A 26312-nucleotide genomic window follows, 5' to 3' on the forward strand; every position below is an offset into this window, starting at 1 on the left:
ATAGAACAAAGCAGTATAATGAATGTTAATGTACTAACCCATCAATGAGACACTACTTTCAAATGCTCTGTGTTTCATAGATATTCTATTTTATGAAAGATTCTTAACACTTTATGTGTGTTTTACAGTTGTAATACTATTGTTATTGACATTATAACATCACATGATTATGCATATCATTTATACACTGTTGGCCCAGGGAGAAATAAGGCATGAGGTTGTAGCTCCTCTTCCTTTTTTTTCAGGAAAGATCAGAATCATCCTATTACCCTTCAGTCAGCTATCGTAAAAGCCTGTTATTAATCCCCCACCCTTCCCCATCCATACCTCTTCTGTATGTGTTAGTCACTCAGTCGTGTCCAACTCTTTGTGAGTCCCTGGACTGTGGCCCACCAGGCTTCTCTGTCCATGGAATTCTCCAGGCAAGAATAATAGAGTGGGTTGCCATTTCTTCCTCCAGGGGATCTTCCTGATTCAGGGCTTGAACCCAGGTATCCCGCATTGCAGGCAGATTCTTTACTTTTTGAGCTACCTTGGAAGCTCCTACCTCTCCTACTAAAGTGATGTAGTAAGTTTGGTAGTTAACAACAATACCTTTAGAGTACTATTTCATTTAATTCTCAAAGTAACCCTGAAGTTCTAGAATTGTTTCCATTGTACTGATAAGGAAACTAAGACTAAAGGGGAAGGTAACTTGCCCTGTCACACTGTGATTTAGCCCTGGGGTGTGGTTGTTGTGTGTTTGGTTTTGGGTTTGTTTTACATAGCATGGCCTATTCTGTAGTAAATACCACTCTGAATATAGATTACCACGGCAGAATCTGTGACATGCTTGAGGAAAACTTTTAAGTAATCTTCTGTGTTTTGATTTAGTCTGTTTTTATTGTTAAAGTAAATGAATGGACATAGTTACACAACTTTTATAAAAATGACGATAGACAACAAGGGGTTAGAAGAGAGCTGATAAATGGTTGACAGCTATGTGTTTGGGCAAAGGATATGCACTAACTGAGTGATTTTGTGTTGAAAGTGGCTGTTGAAATGTATTACTTGGAGGATTAGGAGGTAAGTAGTTTTCAAGTACTAATGAGAATGTTCAGCAAATCCTATCACTGAACTTTTATGTCTTTTAAATGTTAGTCTGTAGGGAAATAAATACTCCCTCCTTCCCAGTTTGCTGTATTACACATTTCTCTTCAGTGAATATCTTTAAATATCTTTGTCTTCCTGGCTCCATATCTTCCCAGAGTTGTAATAGAAGAACCAAAAAGTAAACAAAACAAAATAGCTTTTCATTCTCTCATATTAATTTTTGATTCTTGTTTTTGAACAGCATTTTAAAATATTCAAGTGGAAAGCTTTTTCATATTTCCCCCTTTCTTTTACTTATATTAAAGTCTCAAAATTTACTTAATCCTGAAATTTGCAAAATAGGAAAGAACTGCTCGTATTCACAGAGGTATGTTCATAGACAAAGTGCTTTTAAAAAAAGTTATCAAGAAGTTTCACTTTTCTATGGCTTAAGCAGAAATTAGTTCTTTAGCCTGCACGCTTGATTTTGAAAGTTTAATTAGCTTGAAAATAGCTATTTCTGGTAAATGAAAAAAAGCCCCTTTTAGGGTTGAGAAGGGAAATGGCTCTTTAAGCTGTTTCACTTTTTCTCTTTAGTTCAATGGTGATAAAAGAGACACTAGAGGATAGAGAACAGGATGTAAAGAAGACTTAATTGATTCAAGGTGGGAGCAACTTTCATTACTAATGTTTTTGTTTAGTCAATAACATAATTAATGAGTTTTGTAGATATACCATTTTAAAGTAACTTGAAAATGAACATTATTGTTGCTCCTTTACATCTTTTTAGTGACTTTGCCTTATCAGATGTGACCCTTGGCCCCATTAAAATTATTCTGTTATGGGTAATATTTATCTGTGTTTCTAAAAAATGTTTTTATCAATTTTGAGAATTAATGTATATCATATATAAGGTGCAATTCAATATTTGTTAAGTTTCAAGGCATATCTTCATTAATTCATTAATCAAGTTTTCTTGAGAAACTACCATATTCCAGGTACTTTTCTAGGTCCCTAGGAACACAGAGATAAAACTGAACTAACAACATGGCTAAAAGTCAGACAGACCTAAAATTGGCACGTAATTTTAACACTTATTTGTGGGAAGTTACATCTTTTAGGTCTCAGTTTTCTGTTCTTTTAACTAGGAACAAAAAGGATACCTATTTCATAAGTAGTTGTGATGATTAAAACTCTTAACACAATGACTGAGGCAGAGTGTGTGCTTTGCAAACATTTTGTATTATCACTGATACCATTACTATTGGAGCTTCTCTGGTGGGTTAGACAGTAAAGAATCTGCCCGCAATGCAGGAGACCTGGGTTCAGTCCCTGGATTGGGAAGATCCTCTGGAGGTGGAAATGGTAACCCACTCCAGTATTCTTGCCTGGAGAATTTCATGGACAGAGGTGCCTGGCGGGCTACAGTCCATGGGATCACAAAGAGTTGAACATGACTGAGCAACACACACACACACACACACACACACACACACTACTATTAATTGTAAAAGTTGCACTAGAGCTAGGCTACATTCTTCAACAGTGGTGTGGGTGTGGGGCAAGCAGAAAGGGTAGTAATGTATCTTTTTCCTAAGCATTGTGTCACACTATTACTCGGTCTCTAAAGTAGCACTATTTGGGTCCTAAATCTCTCATGAAAAAAATCCTTTAATCTTTATTTACAGTAGTCATTCTCCATAAACCTCCACAAACCTGGGCAGGGCCAGGCTGGGGAAATAAGTATCAAGTAGAGTCTTCTACCTCTTTTTCCTTTCTACCCTTTCCTGCCTGTCCCTGCCCATCACCACCAAATAAACTCCTTTTTGGCAGGTCTTTATAATATCTGTGTGGATTTACACTGTGTGGATTTGTCATAGTTGCCTTAAGACAGCTCAGAATCAGCTAGTCACCATATTTTTAAGGTAGAAAAATAAACAAAAATGAAGTAATGAAGGAATTTGAAATTTATCCCATAGGTTGTAGGGATCATTGAAAAACTCTTAGTTGGTACTTACATGGTCAGAACTGTGGTTTAGGAGAATTAATCTGTGTACAAGATTAATTGGAGAGCAGAGAGACTGAGAGTGCTGCGGTTACTTTTATCTTGAAATAGCCTAGGCACAAAGTGATGAGGACCCAAACACAGCTGTGGCAGTAGAAACTGAAGGTTAATAATAGACTATAGTGGAATCAGTCATGAATAAGGCGCTTCCCTATGAGAAGCATGTGGTCCATGAGACACAGTAGGGGAATAGCATTTATTTGCACATACTCTCACTGTCAGTACCTCCATCCCTCCCCCACCGCTAAAACATGAAGTTGAACTTGAATAAGTTAAATGCACTTACGACGCTACTCCACTGCTTTTCCTTTTATGTCTTAAAATCTGTTGCCTTTCACCTTTACTTATTTTAGTATCTGTGGAAATCCCACCTTGTCTAAATGCTTCCTCACTCGTAAAGCTTTTCCTGTTCCTTCCTCTAAGAAACGTATTGTCTTCTAATCTCTAGTAAAACCATGTATTTCATTCATCATCTATGTATTTAGATTAGTTGTGTTTGTCTTTGAAAGCAAGGACAACTGTGTTTGAATCCGTATAACGCCTCTGTAATTCCTTATATAGTAAGTAGCCAATAAATATTTGTCAAATACTTGGTTAAAGTCTGACTCATTTAGAAAAAAAGCTGCATTTGGTTGTAGGATCTGTTACCCTTTCTCAGGCCTCTGGTAATGGAGGGCAGATGAGGGTATCAACGTCAGATTTGTCATTTTGTGTAGGTTATGAAGTTCTTTGCAGTACTTTGAAATTCCAAATGTTTATAATATGTAACCTCTGCACCAAGAAAACCTTGCCTCAAGTAATGCTTTGAGTTCAGAATACTTAGAGGTATAAAAATAAGGATATCAGTATCTTAATAAATGAGCCTGGTGGGCTACAGTCCACGGGGTCACAGAGTCAGACATGACTGACTGACTGAACACTGCACAAAAAGTGCTTTTTAATAGTTCACTCACCAAGTTATCTGTCCCCAGGTTTCTTTTTTAAATTAATTTTTATTGAGGTATAGATTATTTACAATGTTGTATTAGTTTCTGCTGTACAGCAAACTGAATCAGTCATACATACACGTGAAGTCACTCTTTCAGATTCTATTCCTATATAGACCATTACAGAGTATTGCCTAGAGCTACCTGTGCGTATTAGTTATCTATTTTATATATAGTGGTGTGTGTATGTCAGTCTCAATCTTCCAATTTATCCCTCCCTTCTTTTTCCCCTTGGTAAGCATAAGTTTGTTTTCTGTCTCTTTGATTCTATTTCTGTTTTGTAAATAGGTTCATTTGTACCACTTTTTAAAATTCCACGTATAACCTCTGTCATAAAATATTTTTATGGTTTCCTTTTGTCTTGTTTTATGCAATGATGGAAAATAATGATATGTATTAACCTAAGTAAGAGAATTTCTTAATAAAAATAATGTTTTAAATTTAGATAAATTATGAAAGTTTCTTAAAAGCAGACCATTCTGCCCCTTCCTTTTTTGTAAGTTGGTAAAAGCTAATATCAAGGCTGTTTGTGTATTTTCCTAATTGAATTGACTGGATTTAAAAAATGTATTTCAACTTTATATTTTACTTTTGTTACAGGATCCTCATGCAGAGGAATTTGAAGATAAAGAGTGGACATTTGTCATAGAAAATGTAAGCTAATTGTAAATTCTGTCACCTTTCATATTTTTAACTATATACATTACTAAGGGGCATTTTGGTGGCAGAAGAAATGTTGCTTTATAAAAAATTAGTGATTTGTAGCTTTTAGAATTTTTTAAGTGAAATAATAACCAGTAGAATTATTTGTGAACATTGAGTCAGCCAAAAATTTCCTTTAGGTTTTTCTGTAAGATGTTATGGAAAAACCCAAATGAACTTTTTGGCCAATATTTTTGTTAAAAACATAAAAGTAAAACTACTCATTGATACTGAATTATGTATATGCTCTATGTATTCTGTTGGGAGTTTGAGGGAAGGATTGTGTCTTATTCATCTTTTTATCTATTTAGCATCTGACATGGTGCTTCTGACATAACATAAATGCTCTTTTAAACATTTGTTGAATGAAATTATGAATGATCTTAGAAATATTTGAAAATAAACTATATGCTTTAACTCTTTGGGTTGAAGGATTCTCAAGTAGTACTTTAATAATCATTTTCAATTAGTTTGCATTTTATGATGGAGTCCCAGGTGACTTGTAGGAAGATAGTAGTTGTTTAATGAATGTTTATTAAATGGAGATTAGGGAAGACAGGCAATGAAACTATGTGTGGGTTCTGAAGTCTGAGAGACAGATTGCAAGCCCTAGATCTTCCATTTATAAGCTCTGATTATGATAAGTTTCTTAACTTCTCAGCAGTCAATTTATAGGGTTGTGATGATTAAATAATTTCAATGAATATTAGCTTTTATCATTGTCATTGACATCACTATCATGATCATTATTACAGTTGTAAAATATATTTGTAACAGTTTTATAACATGCTTTATAAAACAGCATGTTCTTCCTCTCTGTAAGTGATTTTGTTTTATATTTTAGTGGTAAAAGGAATCTTACACTTTTTTGAACAGTAGCTGGACCATTTTTAGACATAAAGATCTGGGGAGCTTGGGAGGGAGGTCATGTCCAAATACAGTGGAAGGAGTTCTGGTGGCTGGATGTCAAACTAGTGTCATTGTGTAAAGGTTCACACGTGTTAACAATTCTGACTTTTCTGTAGTGATAGGTTTGAACACTGTAGTTGGAGTAATGTTGAGGTTTTGAAAACAGACAAACTTACATTTCTTGAAATTTGTTACAGCCTCAAAAATCTAGCTTTCATTGAGTTAAAATCTTCTCCCCAATGGATGGTTTTAACGGTTTTCAATATTTATGGCTCTGTTATATAGCTATGTTAACTTGATGTACTAAAGAATTAGCCTGTTAATTTCGGGTTGTAAGTAATAGTAGATGTAAACAATAACTTTATATTTGTTTAGAAAGGTGTTCTTATCATACATTTGATTAATCTTAGAATAGAGGCACAGTAGTTCTAAATTTCTGAGAAATAGATTATAAGCTGTTACTGAAAGACACAACTATTAAAAAAAGCTATATGCCACAGATTAGGTTTGGATGCAAAGTACATTCAAATCTATAGAATTTTAGGAAAAATCTTTTAAGTTCTGTATTATATATTTTATAAAAATATTTTAAAAATCAATGGAGAAATACTGGGCTTCCCTGGTAGCTCAGCTGGTGAAGAATCTGCCTGCAATGCAGGAGACCCCAGTTCGATTCCTGGGTCGGGAAGATCCCCAGGAGAAGGGATAGGCTACCCACAGTATTCTTGGACTTTCCTGGTGGCTCAGATGGTAAAGAATCTGCCTGTAATGCAGGAGATCAAGGTTCAATCTCTGGGTTGGGAAGATCCCTTGGAGGAGGGCTTGGCAACCCACATCAATATTCTTGCCTAGAGAATCCTTATGGGCAGAGGAGCCTGGCAGGCTACAATCCCTGGGATCACAAAGAGTTGGACACAACTGAGCGACTAAGCACAGCACAGAAAAATACTAAAATTAAGACAGTGAGATTTAAATGGATCATGAGATAAAAAGTTATATTTTGAATCATCCTTTCCATATTGGAGTATATGTTTCTCAAGTTGAAGAGTATATTTATATCCATTTTATGAAAAAAATATATAAGCTCAGAAGCTTATTTAGCTGATTTGCCTATTTATTGCTAAAATGATTGAAGAGGGGATGGCCATAGTAGGAAAATGGAAAATAAAATACATTAGCATTTCTTCTCTCCTAGTGTTTATTGCTAAATTAGATTCATAAAAATCTAATAAAAATAATATAGGTGACTTTTAACTATTATTCATATTGTTTAAAAACTTTATAAAACCATTATTTTAATTGAACTGTTTACTGGAGATTAAATTTTCCTGTGTCATCAGAAAATTTTGGAGACCTTACTCTGAGTTATGTCGTGGAGAGAACACTGCATTTGTAGAGTTTTCCAGGCATCATCATGCTTTTTAATAGATGAAAGATTTTCTGACTTCTTGTCATTCTGCCTCCTTATTTGAAAAAAATGCATTTTCCTTTCTCCCATATCCTAGTGTAGAGAAGACATGAACTTTGGATTGGTTAGAATTGTGTATAAATCCTGATGTGCCTTCAAAGCTGGTGACCTTGAGATTATTTTCCAGGGCTTAATTTTTTCATCTATAAAATGAAAGGTTTCTACTAAATCATCTCATAGGGATTTTCTAGGTCCATAACTTTGTTTCCGTAAATAGGAATATTTTTATAAACTTTTTTGAATATTATCTCTTTATAGATCAAATTTTTTTGTTTTCAGGTTCATGGGGAATGAAATATTTAAAAGTTATCTAGCATGTCATTTTGGAATCAGTTAATAACTCCCTAATTTATATCTTTCTTTAAAAGTCAATATTGGCATATATATTCAGTATTTTCTGTATGTTTTTATTTCTGGAATGAATTGGGAGTTTTTTGCAAGTTTCCTATTCTGAACTTTTTTAGCACAACAGTTCTTTCCCCCTGCTCTTGTTGCTATAATAGTCATTTCCTATGCCATATTAGAAAGAAAGAAAGAAAATTGAATTGTGGTTTCAACTCCCTTTTATGCAAAAGAAGATACTGGCTTTTCTAGTAGAAACCTAATTTCTCAGCCGTAGGTATTAAAAAAACAAAAAACAAAAAACACCATATTTAAAGAGATGGTCAAAATTTAGGGGACTCTAGGTGCTGAAGAGCTAATGTGAAGTTAAGTAAAATTATTCAGCATGTGGGAGGAACACACAATTCCTCAGTTATTAATCATGGTGACAGCAAAAATAATGATGACTGCTAGGAACCTAGTGCAAGAAATAACAAATAGTTTATTAGATGAATTCATGATTTTTTTTATTATTAACTTTTACCTGTTTTTACAGGTTTTTTTTTTTAAGAGACATTTATGGGATTTGACCTATTTGACTAGCATAATGTATATTTTTTAAAAGTTTAAACAGAAAAAGGTAAATATTAAATGTATCCATTATTTACTTTCATAGGTTAAAGTTACCAGACTTCTTAAGTATGGTGAAATTGTTTTACTCTTAATTCACGGGAAAAAGCATGAATGCTCATGTTGTGACTAAACTCTTTTAAAATGCATCAACTTAACGGAGAACATAACTAATTTACATACTTTAAATTAAGACAGCCATCATAAATAATGAACTATTTAATGTGAAAGAATGAGTTTATATAATTAAACCTAAAACAAAACAAAAGAAAGTGGTATATTCTCACCTAGAAGATAGACTAGAATTGGGCATGTGTGTTATGTTCTGGAAAAACCTAGGTCAGTTTTCTGAGGTGCTAACAGGGCTCTTGCTTAGCTAAGTAAATTTAATAGGGGAGAAGTTCTATTCCATTTATTTCTGTATCCTCTAAAATTTTTATTATATAACACCTTCTGTGCAGTAGGTGCTCCATTTATGTTTGGTGAAGGAGTGAGTAAATGAATGATCTAGTCAAATTCAGTATCCTTAAAGGAGTATTCTTTTTAAGAGAGGAATTACAGTAGCATCCATTAACTATATTGAAGAAAAATTTAAAAAGTAGACTCTAGTGACAGTGAGATAGTATATGAAGGATCCATATGTCATTACAGTAGAAACTCTTCTCATCAATCTCTACTTAATTTACATGGATTACCTCATACTTTCCATTCGATCCATAAGACATCCTGGTTTTAATCCCACATGTGTCAACATGGTTAGTGGGCTACTCTCTGACATACTTCTACACACTCCTCTCCCAAGTGAGTTGTAAGTTGTTTTTGACCCTTTACAAGACCTCTTATGCTACTGGCCTGTTGTTGTAATTATATAATTTAATTAGATATTTCCTCGGCCGGTGACGGAGAAGGCAATGGCACCGCACTCCAGTACTCTTGCCTGGAAAATCCCATGGACGGAGGGGCCTGGAGGGCTGCAGTCCATGGGGTCGCTAGGAGTCGGACACGACTGAGCAACTTCACTTTATTTTTTCACTTTCATGCATTGGAGAAGGAAATGGCAACCCACTCCAGTGTTCTTGCCTGGAGAATCCCAGGGACGGGGAGCCTGGTGGGCTGCTGTCTATGGGGTCGCACAGAGTCGGACACGACTGAAGCGACTTAGCAGCAGCAGCAGCAGGCCAGTGAACTATCAGTTTGAGGAATTATTTCATGAAAACTGTTAAAATGCTTTAGAAAGAGTTGATAGAAGTGAGTTGTTAAAAACTGCTGTCAAATCTGGTGTGGAAATGCAACTGTAAAAAATTGGGGAAAAATTTACGAAAATCTGAAAGGATTTTTGCATTCAGATATTTCTCTTTTGTTCTTATATATTGCTTTCATTTAAAGATGACTGAATTGCTTATATGTAGAATCTAGAAAAATGATACAGATGAGCTCATTTGGAAAGCAGAAATAGAGACACAGATGTAGAGAACAAACTTATGGCTACCAAGGGGGGAAGAGGGAGGTGGGATGAATTGGGAATTGGGATTGACAAATATATACTATTGATACTATATATAAAATAGATAACTAAGGAGAACCTGAATGGTATGGACGTAACAGAAGCAGAAGATATTAAGAGATGGCAAAAATACACAGAAGAACTATACAAAAAGATCTTAATGACCCAGATAACCACGATGGTGTGATCACTCACCTAGAGCCAGACATCCTGGAGTGTGAAGTCAAGTGGACCTTAGAAAGCATCACTAAGAACAAAGCTAGTGAAGGAGATGGAATTCCAGATGAGCTATTTCAGATCCTAAAACATGATGCTGTGAAAGTGCTGCACTCAATATGCCAGCATATTTGGAAAACTCAGCAGTGGCCACAGGACTGGAAAAGATCAGTTTTCATTCCAATCCCAAAGAAAAGCAATGCCAAAAAATGTTCAAACTACCACACAGTTGCACTCATTTCACATGCTAACAAAGTAATGCTCAAAATCCTTCAAGCTAGGCTTCAACAGTGTGTGAACCAAGAACTTCCAGATGTTCAAGCTGGATTTAGAAAAGGCAGAGGAGCCAGAAATCAAATTGCCAATATCCACTGGATCATAGAAAAAGCAAGGAAACGCCAGAAAAACATCTACTTTGCTTCATTGACTATGCTAAAGCCTTTGACTGTATGGATCACAACAAACTGGAAAATTCTCCAAGAGATGGGAATACCAGACCACCTTACCTGCCTTCTGAGAAACCTGTATGGAGGTCAAGAAGCAACAGTTAGAACCAGATCCGAAACAATGGACTGGTTCCAGTTTGGGAAGGAAGTACATCAAGGCTGTATATTGTCACCCTGCTTATTTAACTTGTATGCAGAGTACATCGTGCAAAATGCCGGGCTGGAGTCAAGATTGCGGGGCTGGAATCAGGCCGAAATCAAGATTGCTGGGAGAAGTATCAATAACCTCAGATATGCAGATGACACCACTCTTATGGCAGAAAGAAGAGAGGAATTAAAAAGCCTCTTGATGAAGGTGAAAGAAGAGAGTGAAAAAGGTGGCTTAAAACTGAACATTCAAAAAGTGAAGATCATGGCATCCGGTCCCATCACTTCATGGCAAATAGATGCGGAAACAATGGAAACAGTAACAGACTTTATTTTCTTGGGCTCCAAAATCACTGTAGATGGTGACTGCAGCCATGAAATTAAAAAACGCTTGCTGCTTGGAAGAAAAGCAATGACAAAACTAGACAGCATTTTAAAAAGCAAGGACATTACTTTGCCAACAAAGGTCCGTCTAGTCAAAGCTATGGATTTCCAGTAGTCATGTATGGATGTGAGAGCTGGGTAATAAAAACGACCAAGCACTGAAGAATGGATGCCTTTGAATTGTGGTGCTGGAAGAAGACTCTTGAGAGTGCCTTGGACTGCAAGGAGATCAAACCAGTCAATCCTAAAGGAAATCAGTCCTGAATATTCATTGGAAGGACTGATGCTGAAGCTGAAACTCCAATATTTTGGCCACCTGATGCGAAGAGCTGACTCATCTGAGAAGACCTTGATGCTGGGAAAGATTGAAGGCGGGAGGAGAAGGGGATGACAGAGGATGAGATGGTTGGATGGCATCACTGACTCGATGGACATGAGTTTCAGTAAACTCTGGGAGATGGTGAAGGACAGGGAGGCCCGGAGTGTTGTAGTCCACAGGGTCGCAAAGAGTTGGACATGACTGAGACACTGAACAATAGCAACAAGGAGAACCTGCTCTGTAATGCAGGGATCTCTACTCAGTGCTCTGTGGTGACCTAATTGGGAAGGAAATCCAAAAAGAGTGTATGTATGTATATGTATAGCTGATTCAATTTGCTGTACAGCAGAAACTAGCAACATTGTAAAGCAACTATACTCTAACAAAAATTATTTAAAATAAGTGATTGAAAATATACTAATGATACATTATAACTGTTGATTATATGAGAAGATGGATGATCAACAAAGTTATACTCTAAGACTGGTGAATGAAACACATAAATATATATTAAACAAAATTAAATGTTTGTGTATCAATATTCATAACTTTCCCCTTTAATTGACCAACTCTCTGTGACATTCAGATCAGTTAAGAGATATTCTACAATAAATATATACTAAGTCATTCTCATGAGATCTCTGTATACTCATCTATATGATTAAAAAATTGTTCTTAGAAATTTTCTTTTAAATCTAAATTCATGGTAAGTAGACATTACATTTTTCAGGCAGTAGCAGTTCACTATTTGAGCCGGTGAGGTCCTGCCCACCGCCAGGTGTTGGCAGCTCTCATCCCTCAGCCCCCACCCACCTGCCAGCCTGACCTGGAGACGCCTGCAGGGAGTCCTGTCGGTCAGGTGCACCGTCCCGTCCCACCTGGGTGATGTCACTGTCACTTCCTGACTCTGCCCTGGAGCGTCCCCTCCGGAAAGCAGGGGTCGTGATGGCTCTGTGGGCCGGTGGAGCTCCTGTGAGGAGGAGGAGAGAGACTGGGGCGGACAGAGGCGGGGGTGAGGCTTGGAAGATTCTCTAAAGACACCAGAACATCAGGAATGTTTCTCGTTGGAACTTCTGGGAGACCTGGGTTCAATCCCTGGGTTGGGAAGATCCCCTGGAGAAGGGAATGGCTACTCACTCTAGTATTCTGGCCTGGAGAATTCCACAGACTGTGTAGTCCATGGGGTTGCCAAGAGTTGGACATGACTGAGTGACTTTCACTTTCACTACAATATATCTGAAGCTTTCAAATAAATGAGCCAGAATTCATTCATTCATTCAGTAGCAGTTAATTCACTGAGTATGTATTTTGTGCTGGACACTGTTCTAGGTGCTGGAAATAGAGTGGTATATAAAGCAAAAACAAATCTCTTCCTCATGGAGTTTCTGTTTGTGTGTGAGAGAGAAAGAATAAAATTAATGCATGTAAAATATATACTGTGTTAGATAATATAAATATGTAATGTGTGTTAAATATATGTTAACATATGTGGTATGTTAAATAAGTGCTAAAAAGAAAAAGCAAGGAACAATACAGATTCTACTGTTATGGTTCCATAGAGATAATAAGCTTTATTATTTCTTGTAACGCCTCCAAAAGAGAGTTCAGGTGTACTTGTCAAGTTAGTTTAAAAGGTATTTTAATAAGAGTCTATTAAATCAGTATATTAAGGTTTGAGAAAGTTGAAAAATAACATTGTGGCGCCATATAAACCTTTTCCTAGATTATAGCTCCCCTCAGTGGTGGATGAGGAAATTGACTCTGTTCTAAGAGAAACAGTTGTGTTCATGTAGCAGCAGCAGGGACCTGTTACAATATTGTGCTTTGCTTTATGTTTTAAATATGTTTCCCTTATCACATACACAAGACCTAGTGAATTTCAAAGGACTAACAGTCTGTCTTTTTCTCTTTTAAAGTTTGGATTTTTTATGAATGTCTCTTGGTAAATTGTTGCAAGACTGAGAAGGCATGCTCCAAAGAGCATTCAGAAATGAAATTTTAATCTTTATTTTCTTTGCACTTTGTGTTATAACCCCACAATAAGTAAAATTTAAAGTTTCTGCTTAGTATAAAATATCCCAATAAAACATAAAAGTCTCCAAAATATATTACCCTAACAAATTTATTGGATCCTTGCTGTATATCAGGTACTGTGTGAAATGCTGTATGCACATTATCTCATTTACTCACTGTGGTAACCCTCTGAGTCAGATACTAATAACCTTGAGTAAGCACATACCTTCCATACTGACTTTGCTTCTGCGTATTAGCTCATGTCTTTTTATGAGTCCATATTCTGCTTGTGGGACTCTGCTTCTAGGTATTGGCTCCTATTTCCACATACAGACTGTGGTAAATTGACGGAAAAAAAGGCCACAGCAATTCCTCCTGTCCCTGGATGTGCAGCCCTTTGGTTATATGTTGAAGGTGGAGCTGAGGATTTGCTGATGAGTTAGTGTGGGACACGAAAGAAACAGAGGAGTCAAGGAAGATGCCAAGGTGCTTGGCCTAAGCAATAAGAAGAAAGGAACTTTCATTTATCAAGGGGAAGAAGGCAGAGGAAGAACAGTTTTGGGAGGGGGAAAAATGCAGTCAGTGAGTAAAACATTCATGAATACTAAATCTATTTATTTTAAAAATTAAACTTACAAAATCCGTAAAACAAAGATTCCCTTAAATGTTCTGATATATATGCAATATATTAAGTAAGAGTTCAACTAAAATCCCAACTCCAAACAGGTTAGTTAATTGCATATTTTCATCTGGAAAAAGAGTCACATCTTCTTTGGGTTGAGCTGTTGGAGCTATCCAGAGAGTTTGACCTATAGCACTGTCTCATAAAAACACGTGATCTGTGAAAGAAATTGGAGTGTCATTGCCCTAAGTAAACACTGAATTATGTGCATATATGTGATGATGTCAAATGTCTTTATTTTCTTAGCACTCTGTTATAACCCCACAATCAGTAAAATTTAAAGTTTTTGCTTAGTATAAAATATCCCAATAAAACATAAAAGTCTCCAAAATATATTACTCTAACAAATTTATTGGATCCTTACTGTGTGTCAGGTACTGTGTGAAATGCTATATGCACATTATCTCATTTACTCACTGTGGTAACCCTCTGAGTCAGATACTAATAACCTTATTTTACAGATAAAGAAAGTGAGTCTTAGAGAGGTTAAGTAATTTGCTTAAGGTTATATATCTAAGAAGTCAGGATTTTATCCAGTCTTGTCTTTCTCTGTGGCCTTTGCCCTTAACTCCTTTGCAATAATGATTTCCCATAGTGGCAAAATGAAAATAAATAATTTGAAATTGTAGAATCATAGAGAAGTTTTAAATCTACTTTCTTTACTGATAAACTTGTGAAATATATATGTATTAGATTAGTAAATGTAGTCTTTAATTATTGTACATATTCAGTCTAAAAGTTATTGAGATTAATTACTTGACTGCTGTTAGATATTACAAAATGGAATTCCAGAATTGATCAGTCACCGGAATTCTGCATGTTTTTTCTCAAGGCAGCCTTCCTGCCTCTTTGTGTTGAGTTGAGATAATGCTGCCTTCATTTTATTTTTTCTTTTGTTTCTGGGCACAGAGAAGATTTCCCAGTTGTTTGCCAAGCTTTCTTCTTTGGACCAAAAAGCTGCTTATACATAAGTCAAAACTTTAGAGGTGATTTTACCACTGCTAGCTTTGTGACCTTGAACAAGTTATTTAATCTTTTATAGCTTCTAGTGTACTCAGGTATAAAATGATAGTGTTAATATCTACTCTATAAGTTAGTGAAGATTAGCAATAATGTATGTAAAGCAGGGAGCTCAGTAAAGAGGAGCTATTTTCATAATGTTAATTTAGAGGACATAGAAAAATATAAAGGAAAGGAAGATAGGTTTCTAAAGTTATTATTGTAGGATTTTATGTTTTCTACTCCTTAATACCATGTATACTTCTTAGTAGTATCTAGACCTCACCATTACCTCAAAGGAATGTCAAGGCAACTTGTAAACTTCTCACTTGGATTAAACTTTAAAATATTTTCATCTTTCTAAAGTTTTCAGATTTTGACTTCCAGCATCTTCCCCTTATAAATTTAATCCAAGGTTAAGAGCCAGTTTGTTTTCTTCTACTTAACAAGTGCTGTGCTATGCTTAGTCACTCAGTCATGTCCGACTCTTTTTGACCCCATGGATTGTAGCCTGCCAGGCTCCTCTGTCCATGGGGATTCTCCAAGCAGGAATACTGAAGTGGGTTGCCATGCCCTCCTCCAGAGGATGTTCCCAACCCAGGGATCGAACCCAGGTCTCCTGCATTGCAGGCTCACATCTGAGCCACTAACAAGTGCTAGTTAGTTATTAATATCTACCTCTGGGCCTGATAATCTATATTAGTTATAATATGAATATACTTTAAAAATCGTTATAAATGTTTCCTTAATTTCTCTTTCAGTTTTCTCATTATTAGTGTATAGGAATGCAAGGGATTTCTGTGTGTTGATTTTATATCCTGCAACTTTACTATAATCATTAATTAGTTCTAGTAATTTTCTGGTGGAGTCTTTAGGGTTTTCTATGTAAAGGATCATGTCATCTGCAAACAGTGAGAGTTTTACTTCTTCTTTTCCAATTTGGATTCCTTTTATTTCTTTTTCTGCTCTGATTGCTGTGGCCAAAACTTCCAAAACTATGTTGAATAGTAATGGTGAAAGTGGGCACCCTTGTCTTGTTCCTGACTTTAGAGGAAATGCTTTCAATTTTTCACCATTGAGGATAATGTTTGCTGTGGGTTTGTCATATATAGCTTTTATTATGTTGAGGTATGTTCCTTCTATTCCTGCTTTCTGGAGAGTTCTTATCATAAATGGATGTTGAATTTTGTCAAAGGCTTTCTCTGCATCTATTGAGATAATCATATGGTTTTTGTTTTTCAATTTGTTAATGTGGTGTATAACATTGATTGATTTGCGGATATTGAAGAATCCTTGCATCCCTGGGATAAAGCCCACTTGGTCATGGTGTATGATCTTTTTAATGTGTTGTTGGATTCTGATTGCTAGAATTTTGTTAAGGATTTTTGCATCTATGTTCATCAGTGATATTGGCCTGTAGTTTTCTTTTTTTGTGTCATCTTTGTCAGGTTTTGGTATTAGGGTGATGGTGGCCTCATAGAATGAGTTTGGAAGTTTACCTTCCTCTGCAATTTTCTGGAAGAGTTTGAGCAGGATAGGTGTTAGCTCTTCTCTAAATTTTTGGTAGAATTCAGCTGTGAAGCCGTCTGGACCTGGGCTTTTGTTTGCTGGAAGATTTTTGATTACAGTTTCAATTTCCGTGCTTGTGATGGGTCTGTTAAGATTTTCTATTTCTTCCTGGTCCAGTTTTGGAAAGTTGTACTTTTCTAAGAATTTGTCCATTTCTTCCACGTTGTCCATTTTATTGGCATATAATTGCTGATAGTAGTCTCTTATGATCCTTTGTATTTCTGTGTTGTCTGTTGTGATCTCTCCATTTTCATTTCTAATTTTATTGATTTGATTTTTCTCCCTTTGTTTCTTGATGAGTCTGGCTAATGGTTTGTCAATTTTATTTATCCTTTCAAAGAACCAGCTTTTGGCTTTGTTGGTTTTTGCTATGGTCTCTTTTGTTTCTTTTGCATTTATTTCTGCCGTAATTTTTAAGATTTCTTTCCTTCTACTAACCCTGGGGTTCTTCATTTCTTCCTTTTCTAGTTTCTTTAGGTGTAGTGTTAGGTTATTTATTTGACTTTTTTCTTGTTTCTTTAGGTATGCCTGTATTGCTATGAACTTTCCCCTTAGGACTGCTTTTAAAGTGTCCCACAGGTTTTGAGTTGTTGTGTTTTCATTTTCATTAGTTTCTATGCAAATTTTGATTTCTTTTTTGATTTCTTCTGTGATTTGTTGGTTATTCAGCAGCGTGTTGCTCATCCTCCATATGTTGGAATTTTTAATAGTTTTTCTCCTGTAATTGGGATCTAATCTTACTGCATTGTGGTCAGAAAAGATGCTTGGAATGATTTCAATTTTTTTGAATTTACCAAGGCTAGATTTATGGCCCAGGATGTGATCTATCCTGGAGAAGGTTCCATGTGCGCTTAAGAAAAAGGTGAAATTCATTGTTTTGGGATGAAATGTCCTATAGATATCAATTAGGTCTAACTGGTCTATTGTATCATTTAACGTTTGTGTTTCCTTGTTAATTTTGCAACGGAAAGAATAAAATACTTAGGAATATATCTACCTAAAGAAACTAAAGACCTATATATAGAAAACTATAAAACACTGGTGAGAGAAATCAAAGAGGACACTAATAGATGGAGAAATATACCATGTTCATGGATTGGAAGAATCAATATAGTGAAAATGAGTATACTACCCAAAGCAATTTATAGATTCAATGCAATCCCTATAAAGCTACCAACGGTATTCTTCACAGAGCTAGAACAAATAATTTCACAATTTGTATGGAAATACAAAAAACCTCGAATAGCCAAAGCTATCTTGAGAAAGAAGAATGGAACTGGAGGAATCAACCTACCTGACTTCAGGCTCTATTACAAAGCCACAGTTATCAAGACAGTATGGTACTGGCACAAAGACAGAAATATTGATCAATGGAACAAAATAGAAAGCCCAGAGATAAATCCATGCACATATGGACACCTTATCTTTGACAAAGGAGGCAAGAATATACAATGGATTAAAGACAATCTCTTTAACAAGTGGTGCTGGGAAAACTGGTCAACCACTTGTAAAAGAATGAAACTAGAACACTTTCTAACACCATACACAAAAATAAACTCAAAATGGATTAAAGATCTCAACGTAAGACCAGAAACTATAAAACTCCTAGAGGAGAACATAGGCAAAACACTCTCCGACATACATCACAGCAGGATCCTCTGTGACCCACCTCCCAGAATATTGGAAATAAAAGCAAAAATAAACAAATGGGACCTAATTAAAAGCTTCTGCACATCAAAGGAAACTATTAGCAAGGTGAAAAGGCAGCCTTCAGAATGGGAGAAAATAATAGCAAATGAAGCAACTGACAAACAACTAATCTCAAAAATATACAAGCAACTCCTACAGCTCAACTCCAGAAAAATAAATGACCCAATCAAAAAATGGGCCAAAGAACTAAATAGACATTTCTCCAAAGAAGACATACAGATGGCTAACAAACACATGAAAAGATGCTCAACATCACTCATTATCAGAGAAATGCAAATCAAAACCACTATGAGGTACCATTTCACGCCAGTCAGAATGGCTGTGATCCAAAAGTCTACAAGCAATAAATGCTGGAGAGGGTGTGGAGAAAAGGGAACCCTCTTACACTGTTGGTGGGAATGCAAACTAGTACAGCCACTATGGAGAACAGTGTGGAGATTCCTTAAAAATCTGGAAATAGAACTGCCTTATGATCCAGCAATCCCACTGCTGGGCATACATACTGAGGAAACCAGAAGGGAAAGAGACATGTACCCCAATGTTCATCGCAGCACTGTTTATAATAGCCAGGACATGGAAGCAACCTAGATGCCCATCAGCAGATGAATGGATAAGAAAGCAGTGGTACATATACACAATGGAGTATTACTCAGCCATTAAAAAGAATACATTTGAATCAGTTCTAATGAGATGGATGAAACTGGAACCTATTATACAGAGTGAAGTAAGACAGAAAGAAAAACACCAATACAGTATACTAACGCATATATATGGAATTTAGAAAGATGGTAACAATAACCCTGTGTACAAGACAGCAAAAGAGACACCGATGTATAGATCAATCTTATGGACTCTGTGGGAGAGGGAAAGGGTGGGGAGATTTGGGAGAATAGCATTGAAACATGTATAATATCATGTATGAAACGAGTCGCCAGTCCAGGTTCGATGCACGGTACTGGATGCTTGGGGCTGGTGCACTGGGCCGACCCAGAGGGAGGGTAGGGGAGGGAGGAGGGAGGAGGGTTCAGGATGGGGAACACGGGCATACCTGTGGTGGATTCATTTTGATATTTGGCAAAACTAATACAATATTGTAAAGTTTAAAAATAAAATAAAATTTAAAAAAATCGTTATAAATGAATTTTAAATTATCCTTTGTTATTTACAATTCCTTTCCCTATTATTAGTGCACATTATCAAGAATGGATACTACAAACAACATATTTCTGTTTTATCTACCATAATATAATAATGCTTATTCACCCAGGCAATTGACATCATGGGTTTTCTTTTTTTTTTTTTTAATGTGAAACCATAACAGTTATATTTAGAAAAAAAAAATTTCCTTCTTGGTGCTTTACATTATCCAACTAAAATCAGAACCTTTGTCTGCAAAATATATTCATAGGTCTTAGTTTTTAAAGTCTAAATTTTTTATTCTTTATATTCTTTTGGTTTTTTGAATGAATCAAAAAATACATACCGAGGAAAAATGCCAATCTGGGATTAATTCATTCATTTATCCAGTCATTCTGCAAACATTTAATATGCATGTCTTTATGCCCAGATATTTTATTAACACTGAAATACAGAGTCAAGACATGCAGAATTTCATCAATTCTGAGATGAATATTTTTCCCTCACATTTTAGCTTCTTGGGAATCACCTTACATTTCTGGTATCCTACAGTTATAACTGGTAGTGTTTTTTTCTTTCTTATTGCTGTATGAAATAATGATGAATCATTGAAAAACTAAAGACTTATTTGATAGAATAAAGTAACCTGTACTCCTAAAGTTTATAATCTAGTAATGGTGTCATACAAGTAAAGAAAGAAAGATAAGAAAAAGAGATGACAGAGTCTAGGAAGACTTACTGCAGGAACTAGCTATGAAGCTTAGTTTTTAAGGAAAAATGAGGTTATGCAAAAAAAGACATTGAAAGCAGAGTAAAGAAAGATCAGATAAAGGCAAGAGAGACACCTGTGAGTTTAGGTTAGTATCTACTCTTGATGAGATCATTGAAAAGAAGAGCAAAAAAAACCCAAGCCAACCAAAACAAAAATTGAGCCCCCTACTACAGAGCAATAGTCCTCTAGGTTTTTATCTGTTAACCTAATAGATTTAATAATAGGCATAGAGATCAACTGGAAGTGCTATGTCCTCCTTAGAGGGAATCTATGGGATATTAAAATGTTTTTTTGGGGGGTCACATATCTGGTCTTTTCTATAATTTTTACATGTGAACAGTGAGAAGGACAATCTGAGTCCTTAGTGTCTTTTTAATTGCCATTTATTTGATCCTACTTCCAGAAGCCTTTTAAATGGATAGGATGGGATATTAATTCCAAGACAGTACTATAAATGATCCTCAGGTTTATTTCTTTTATTGGATTGTGTTGAACAAGATTGCTTGCCCAACCAAACTCACCTGACAAGATTACACCAAGAATGAGATGATCAGAGATCAGATCAGATCAGTTGCTCAGTCGTGTCCGACTCTTTGCGAACCCATGAATCGCAGCACGCCAGGCCTCCCTGTCCATCACCAACTCCCAGAGTTCACTCAGACTCATGTCCATCGAGTCAGTGATGCCATCCAGCCATCTCATCCTCTGTCGTCCCCTTCTCCTCTTGCCCCCAATCCCTCCCAGCATCAGAGTCTTTTCCAATGAGTCAACTCTTCGCATGAGGTGGCCAAAGTACTGGAGTTTCAGCTTTAGCATCATTCCTTCCAAGGAAATCCCAGGGCTGATCTCCTTCAGAATGGAATGGTTGGATCTCCTTGCAGTCCAAGGGACTCTCAAGAGTCTTCTCCAACACCACAGTTCAAAAGACCTGACATTCCAGGTTCCTATGCAATATTGCTCTTTACAGCATCAGACCTTGCTTCTATCACCAGTCACATCCACAGCTGGGTATTCTTTTTGCTTTGGCTCCATCCCTTCATTCTTTCTGGAGTTATTTCTCCACTCATCTCCAGTAGCATATTGGGCACCTACTGACCTGGGGAGTTTCTCTTTCAGTATCCTATCATTTTGCCTTTTCATACTGTTCATGGGGTTCTCAAGGCAAGAATACTGAAGTGGTTTGCCATTCCATTCTCCAGTGGACCACTTTCTGTCAGATCTCTCCACCATGACCCGGCCATCTTGGGTTGCCCCATGGGCATGGCTTAGTTTCATTGAGTTAGACAAGGCTGTGGTCCTAGTGTGATTAGATTGACTAGTTTTCTGTGATTATGGTTTCAGTGTGTCTACCCTCTGATGCCCTCTTGCAACACCTACCGTCTTACTTGGTTTTCTCTTACCTTGGGCATGGGGCATCTCTTCACGGCTGCTCCAGCAAAGCGAAGCCATTGCTCCTTACCTTGGTCGAGTGGTATCTCCTCACCGCCGCCCTTCCTGACCTTCAACGTGGGATAGCTCCTCTAGGCCCTCCTGCGACCGCACAGCCATGGCTCCTTGGACGTGGGGTTGCTCCTCCCACCCGCCACCCCTGGCCTCAGACGCGGGGTAACTCCTCTTGTTGCTGCCCCTGACCTTGAACGCGGGGTAACTCCTCTCGTCGCCGCCCCTGACCTCGAACGCGGGGTAACTCCTCTCGTCGCCGCCCTTGACAGCTCAAACAATACAGTGCAAACACTATAAAATTACATAGTTTTTGACTATATTAAATTTAAATTTGTCTTCCTCTAAAATCAAGTTTGTATCTTGATCTCCTTGATTTCACAAAGCCATATTTTGATAAATTACCTTTAATTTTTCTTTAAAAAGAGAAAAACAAATGCTTAGCCATAATGATTACTTGCTGAGAGAGTTTATTGTCCTACACAGTACTAACCAATTTACATTTAAAGAATGATATATGGAAAATCCCTATATTATTAGGTCTCTTTTAGGCCATTCTTTTAGTATAAACTTCTCAAACATGTTCTTTTCTTATAACCTCAGAATCTTAGACCCTTTTGGATTTCTAAATAATCCAGAAATTTTAAAGCAGTGTATGTAAGACCTTTGATGATCTTTTCCTTTGTACAAATCTAGCAGTTTGGATAAATCTAGTGAGTGAAGTGAAAGCTGCTCAGTTGTGTTCAAGTCTTTGCAACCCCATGGACTATACAGTCCGTGGCATTCTCTGGGGCAGAGTACTGAAGTGGGTAGCTGTTCCCTTCTTCAGGGAATCTTCCCAACCCAGAGATCGAACCCAGGTGTCCCACACTGCAGGCAGATTCTTTACCAGCTGAGCCACCAGGGAAGCATAAATCTAATTGACCTAATTTTTTTTTTAATTTCACCTTAGTAATTTAAGATTGTTTCAAAGATACACAAAAGTAGGAGGAGTCTCCTACATTGTTGATGAGAATGTAAATTGATGCAGCTGATGTGGGGAATGGTATGGAGGTTTTTTAAAAAATTGAACATATCCAGCAAAAACTCTAATTCAAAAAGATTCTTTCACTACAGTGTTCATAGCAGCACTGTTTATAATAGCCAAGACATGGAAGCAACCAAAATGTCCATTGACAAATGAATGGGTTAAGAAGATATGGTGTATATATATACAATAGAATACTACTCAGCCATAAAAAAGAATGAAATAATGCCAATTTTTCACTCTTAGCAATGTAGATGGACCTAGAGATTATCATACTAAGTAAAGTAAGTCAGAGACAAATATCATGTGATATCACTTATATATGGAATCTAAAAAATAGTACAAATGAACTTATTTACAAAACAGAAACAGACTCACAGGTAGTGAAAAGCAAACAAAACAAACTTCAATTACCAAAGGGGAAAAGGGGAGGGGAGGGATAAATTAGGAATTTGGGATTAGCAGATATAAACTACTATATATGAAATAGATAAACAACAAAGTCTTAAACTGTATAGTATAGGGAACTATATCCAATATCTTTTAATAAATTATAATGGAAAAGAATGTGAAAAAGGGTATATATAGGTATGTTTCTCTATATGTATCTGAATCACTTTGCTGTACACCAGAAACTAACAGAACATTGTAAATGAACGTTGTTAATTAACTGTGTTGTTTTTTAATCTCTTAAGTCATGTCTGACTCTTTTGTGACCCCATGGACGGTAGCCCGCCAGGCTCCTCTGGCTTGGGATTTCCTAGGCAAGAATACTAGAGTGGTTGCCATTTCCTTTTCCAAGGGATCTTCCCAACCCAGGGACTGAACCTGTATCTTCTGCATTGGCAGAAGGATTCTTTACCATTAAGCCACCAGGGAAGCAAATTAACTGTACTTCAATGTGAAAAAAAAAAATAAAAGGTGTAGAAGGAATAATAAACCTCTATGTACCCATCTCCCAGCTTCAGTCATCTTCACTACTTTGATAAACTTATTTCATCCCTACTTTTTAAAAACCAGATTATTTAATCTTAGATACTGTATCATTTCTTCTGTAAAGAATGACGTCTACTTTTGAACAGTATCAGTTTGGAAACTTGCTAAAAGTTATTGGCATGTTAGAAAAGGTTATCAATTTATAAAAAAATTTCTTTTTAATTTTTGTAAACTTTATTATAGATCATCTTTCTGACCTGATAAACCTAAGGTTCAAAATTAATTATTTTTTCCCTTGAGAAATAATAGTATGTGTTCTTGTTTTCATACAAAAAGTGTTTAACTTGATATTGGAAGCAATAGAGCTTTTCCTCCAACCTCCTTAGAATTAAACTCCTGTATTTAGAATAGAAAACTCATACATATTTCAGACAGCCTTTCCTGATCTTTTAATTATCCTGTCAACTTTCTGTTTATATGATTGTATGGTGACTGGCTATGTAAATTAGGTAGAGTATTCTAAATATGTCTAGTAGTTAAATGAAACTTTGTCAGTCAGCTCACTCTCATTGGGGTTAAATTTCAGAAAAAGTCTGTACACCCACCCACCCACCCACACACATACACCCCTATTTTTTCTCCTCTATTTTCCTTAGATTAAATATTTAGTATGTTGTTTCAGCTTGGAAATATCTCAGATTGTGTTTCTGGAGAAAAATTTAATCTCCTTTAAAAGAAAATAATGGGGACTTACCTGGTGGTCCAGTAGTAAAGAATCTGCCAGTCAGTGTAGGGGACACAGGTTAGATCCCTGGTCCAAGAACTGAGATCCCACATGCTGCAGGGCAGCTAAGTCTAGGTGACACAACCACTGAGCCTGTGAGCCGTAACTACTGAAGTCCATGCACCCTAGAGCCCGTGCCCCATACGAGAGAATCCACCATAGTGAGAGTAGCCCCCACTTGCCACAACTAGAGAAAGCCTACACACAGCAACTAAGAACTCATGTCCTGCAACAGAGACGTAGCACAGCCATACGTAAATAATATTTTTTTTAGAAAAGAAAAAAAATAATGGACACAATTTTGTTGCACTTCAGAAAAAGAAAGGTATGCCCAAGAATGATCATATATGCCTTGAGCCTGACAGAATTCTCAAAAACCCCAAATTCTTGTGTAACTCCCTGTTCGCTTAAACACCTATTTAGTTTTCCATTTTCACCTTGCCTGTTTGTCATTTTTAAGTTGTCAGTTTAATTAGATTATATTAATTAGACGAAAGCAAGTTACCTTTTTAACACCCTCCATTCTAAAATTCCTGACACCAGAAGGGACCTTACAGGGATTAACACCTAAAGTCCACTGTACTGTATTTATCTATGTGTAATGCAGAAAAACACTGTGTTAAAATAGTAATGAAACTACTTCATGTTAAACAGTTTATTTCATGTAGTAATTTACTGTGTAAAATGTCCTAGCTAACAAATTTAAGGAAAAGTTTTATTTAGCAGCAACAAAGCACTATTTTCATATTGTTACCTGTGCCATTCGGTGTGCTAAGTCACTTCAGTCGTGTCTGACTCTGTGCGACTCTATGGACTGTAACCCGCCAGGCTCCTCTGTCCGTGGAATTCTCCAGGTAAGAATACTGGAGTGGGTTGATATTCCCTCCTCCAGGGTATCTTCCTGAGGCTAAGTGGTAAAGAATCCACCTGCAGTGCAGGAGACAGCGGTTCTATCCTTGGGCTAGGAAGATCCTCTGGAGAAGGAAATGGAAACCCATTCCAGTATTATTGCCTGCGAAATGCCATGGACAGACAGAAGAGCCTGGTATGCTATAGTTCAGGGGGTTGCAAAAAGTCAGATACAACTTAGCAACTAAACAACATGTGTATTACATGTATATGCTATTGAGTATTCTTTTTGATTAGATATTTTGGTTTTTGTCCCAGTTCAACATGTAGAGATTTATCTTTATTGATGTTAATCATGCTTTACAGATCAAGCTAGTAGAGCAATATAAAACTTCACTGGATTAAAGTCTTGGTACTCATAATTGCTTATTCATTCACTGCTGCTGCTAAGTTGCTTCAGTCGTGTCCGACTCTGTGGGACCCCAGAGATGGCAGCCCACCACGCTCCCCTGTCCCTGGAATTCTCCAGGCAAGAACACTGGAGTGGGTTGCCATTTCCTTCTCCAATGCATGAAAGTGAAAAGTGAAAGTGAAGTCGCTCAGTCGTGTCCGACTCTTAGCAACCCCATGAACTGCAGCCCACCAGGCTCCTCCGTCCATGGGATTTTCCAGGCAAGAGTATTGGAGTGGGGTGCCAGTGCCTTCTCCGTATTCATTCACTATTATTAAATGAATACCATGTCACAGATATTTGCTAGTTTTTGAGAGTATAATAATGAAAAATATGTGACTCTTGACTCAAAGTATCCTACAGTCTGGGATGGTGATGGTGGTGGGGGTTGCGGAAATAAACAGGCAACTACTACAATAGAAGTGAGTATAGGGTTTAAACGGAGATCTCTGGGGTCACACAGAGTTGGATACGACTGAAGCCACTTAGCAGCAGCAGCAGCAGCATAGGGTTTAAATGTGCACAAGAGTACTAACCCAGTATTGATGAGGGGAAGCTTTCTATTGAGGGTGATTTATAAGTTAAAACCTAAAAGATAAGGTTATTAAATTTCAAGTAAAGCAGGGCTTCTCTTAAGCCCTTAGGCTTAGATGGTAAAGAATCTACTTGCAATATAGGAGACGTGGGTTTGATCCCTGGGTCAGGAAGATCCCCTGGTGAAGGGAATGGCTACTCTAGTATTCTTGCTTGGAGAATTCCATGGACAGAGGAGCCT

General features: G+C 36.8%; 1 protein-coding gene across 15 annotated transcripts in view; it reads left to right on the forward strand.

Moving 5' to 3' along the window:
- The window catches only part of EHBP1 (EH domain binding protein 1), a 566468-nt gene that overhangs the window by 278768 nt on the left and 261388 nt on the right, over positions 1-26312 (forward strand). For all 15 annotated transcript variants that reach the window (XM_070798096.1, XM_070798098.1, XM_070798095.1 and 12 more), the window contains one exon: positions 4723-4776. In XM_070798096.1, coding sequence (XP_070654197.1) covers positions 4723-4776 — 54 coding nt within the window. The remainder of the gene's footprint in view (positions 1-4722; positions 4777-26312) is intronic.

Source organism: Bos indicus, chromosome 11, assembly GCF_029378745.1.
Source record: "Bos indicus isolate NIAB-ARS_2022 breed Sahiwal x Tharparkar chromosome 11, NIAB-ARS_B.indTharparkar_mat_pri_1.0, whole genome shotgun sequence".
NCBI lineage: Eukaryota > Metazoa > Chordata > Mammalia > Artiodactyla > Bovidae > Bos > Bos indicus.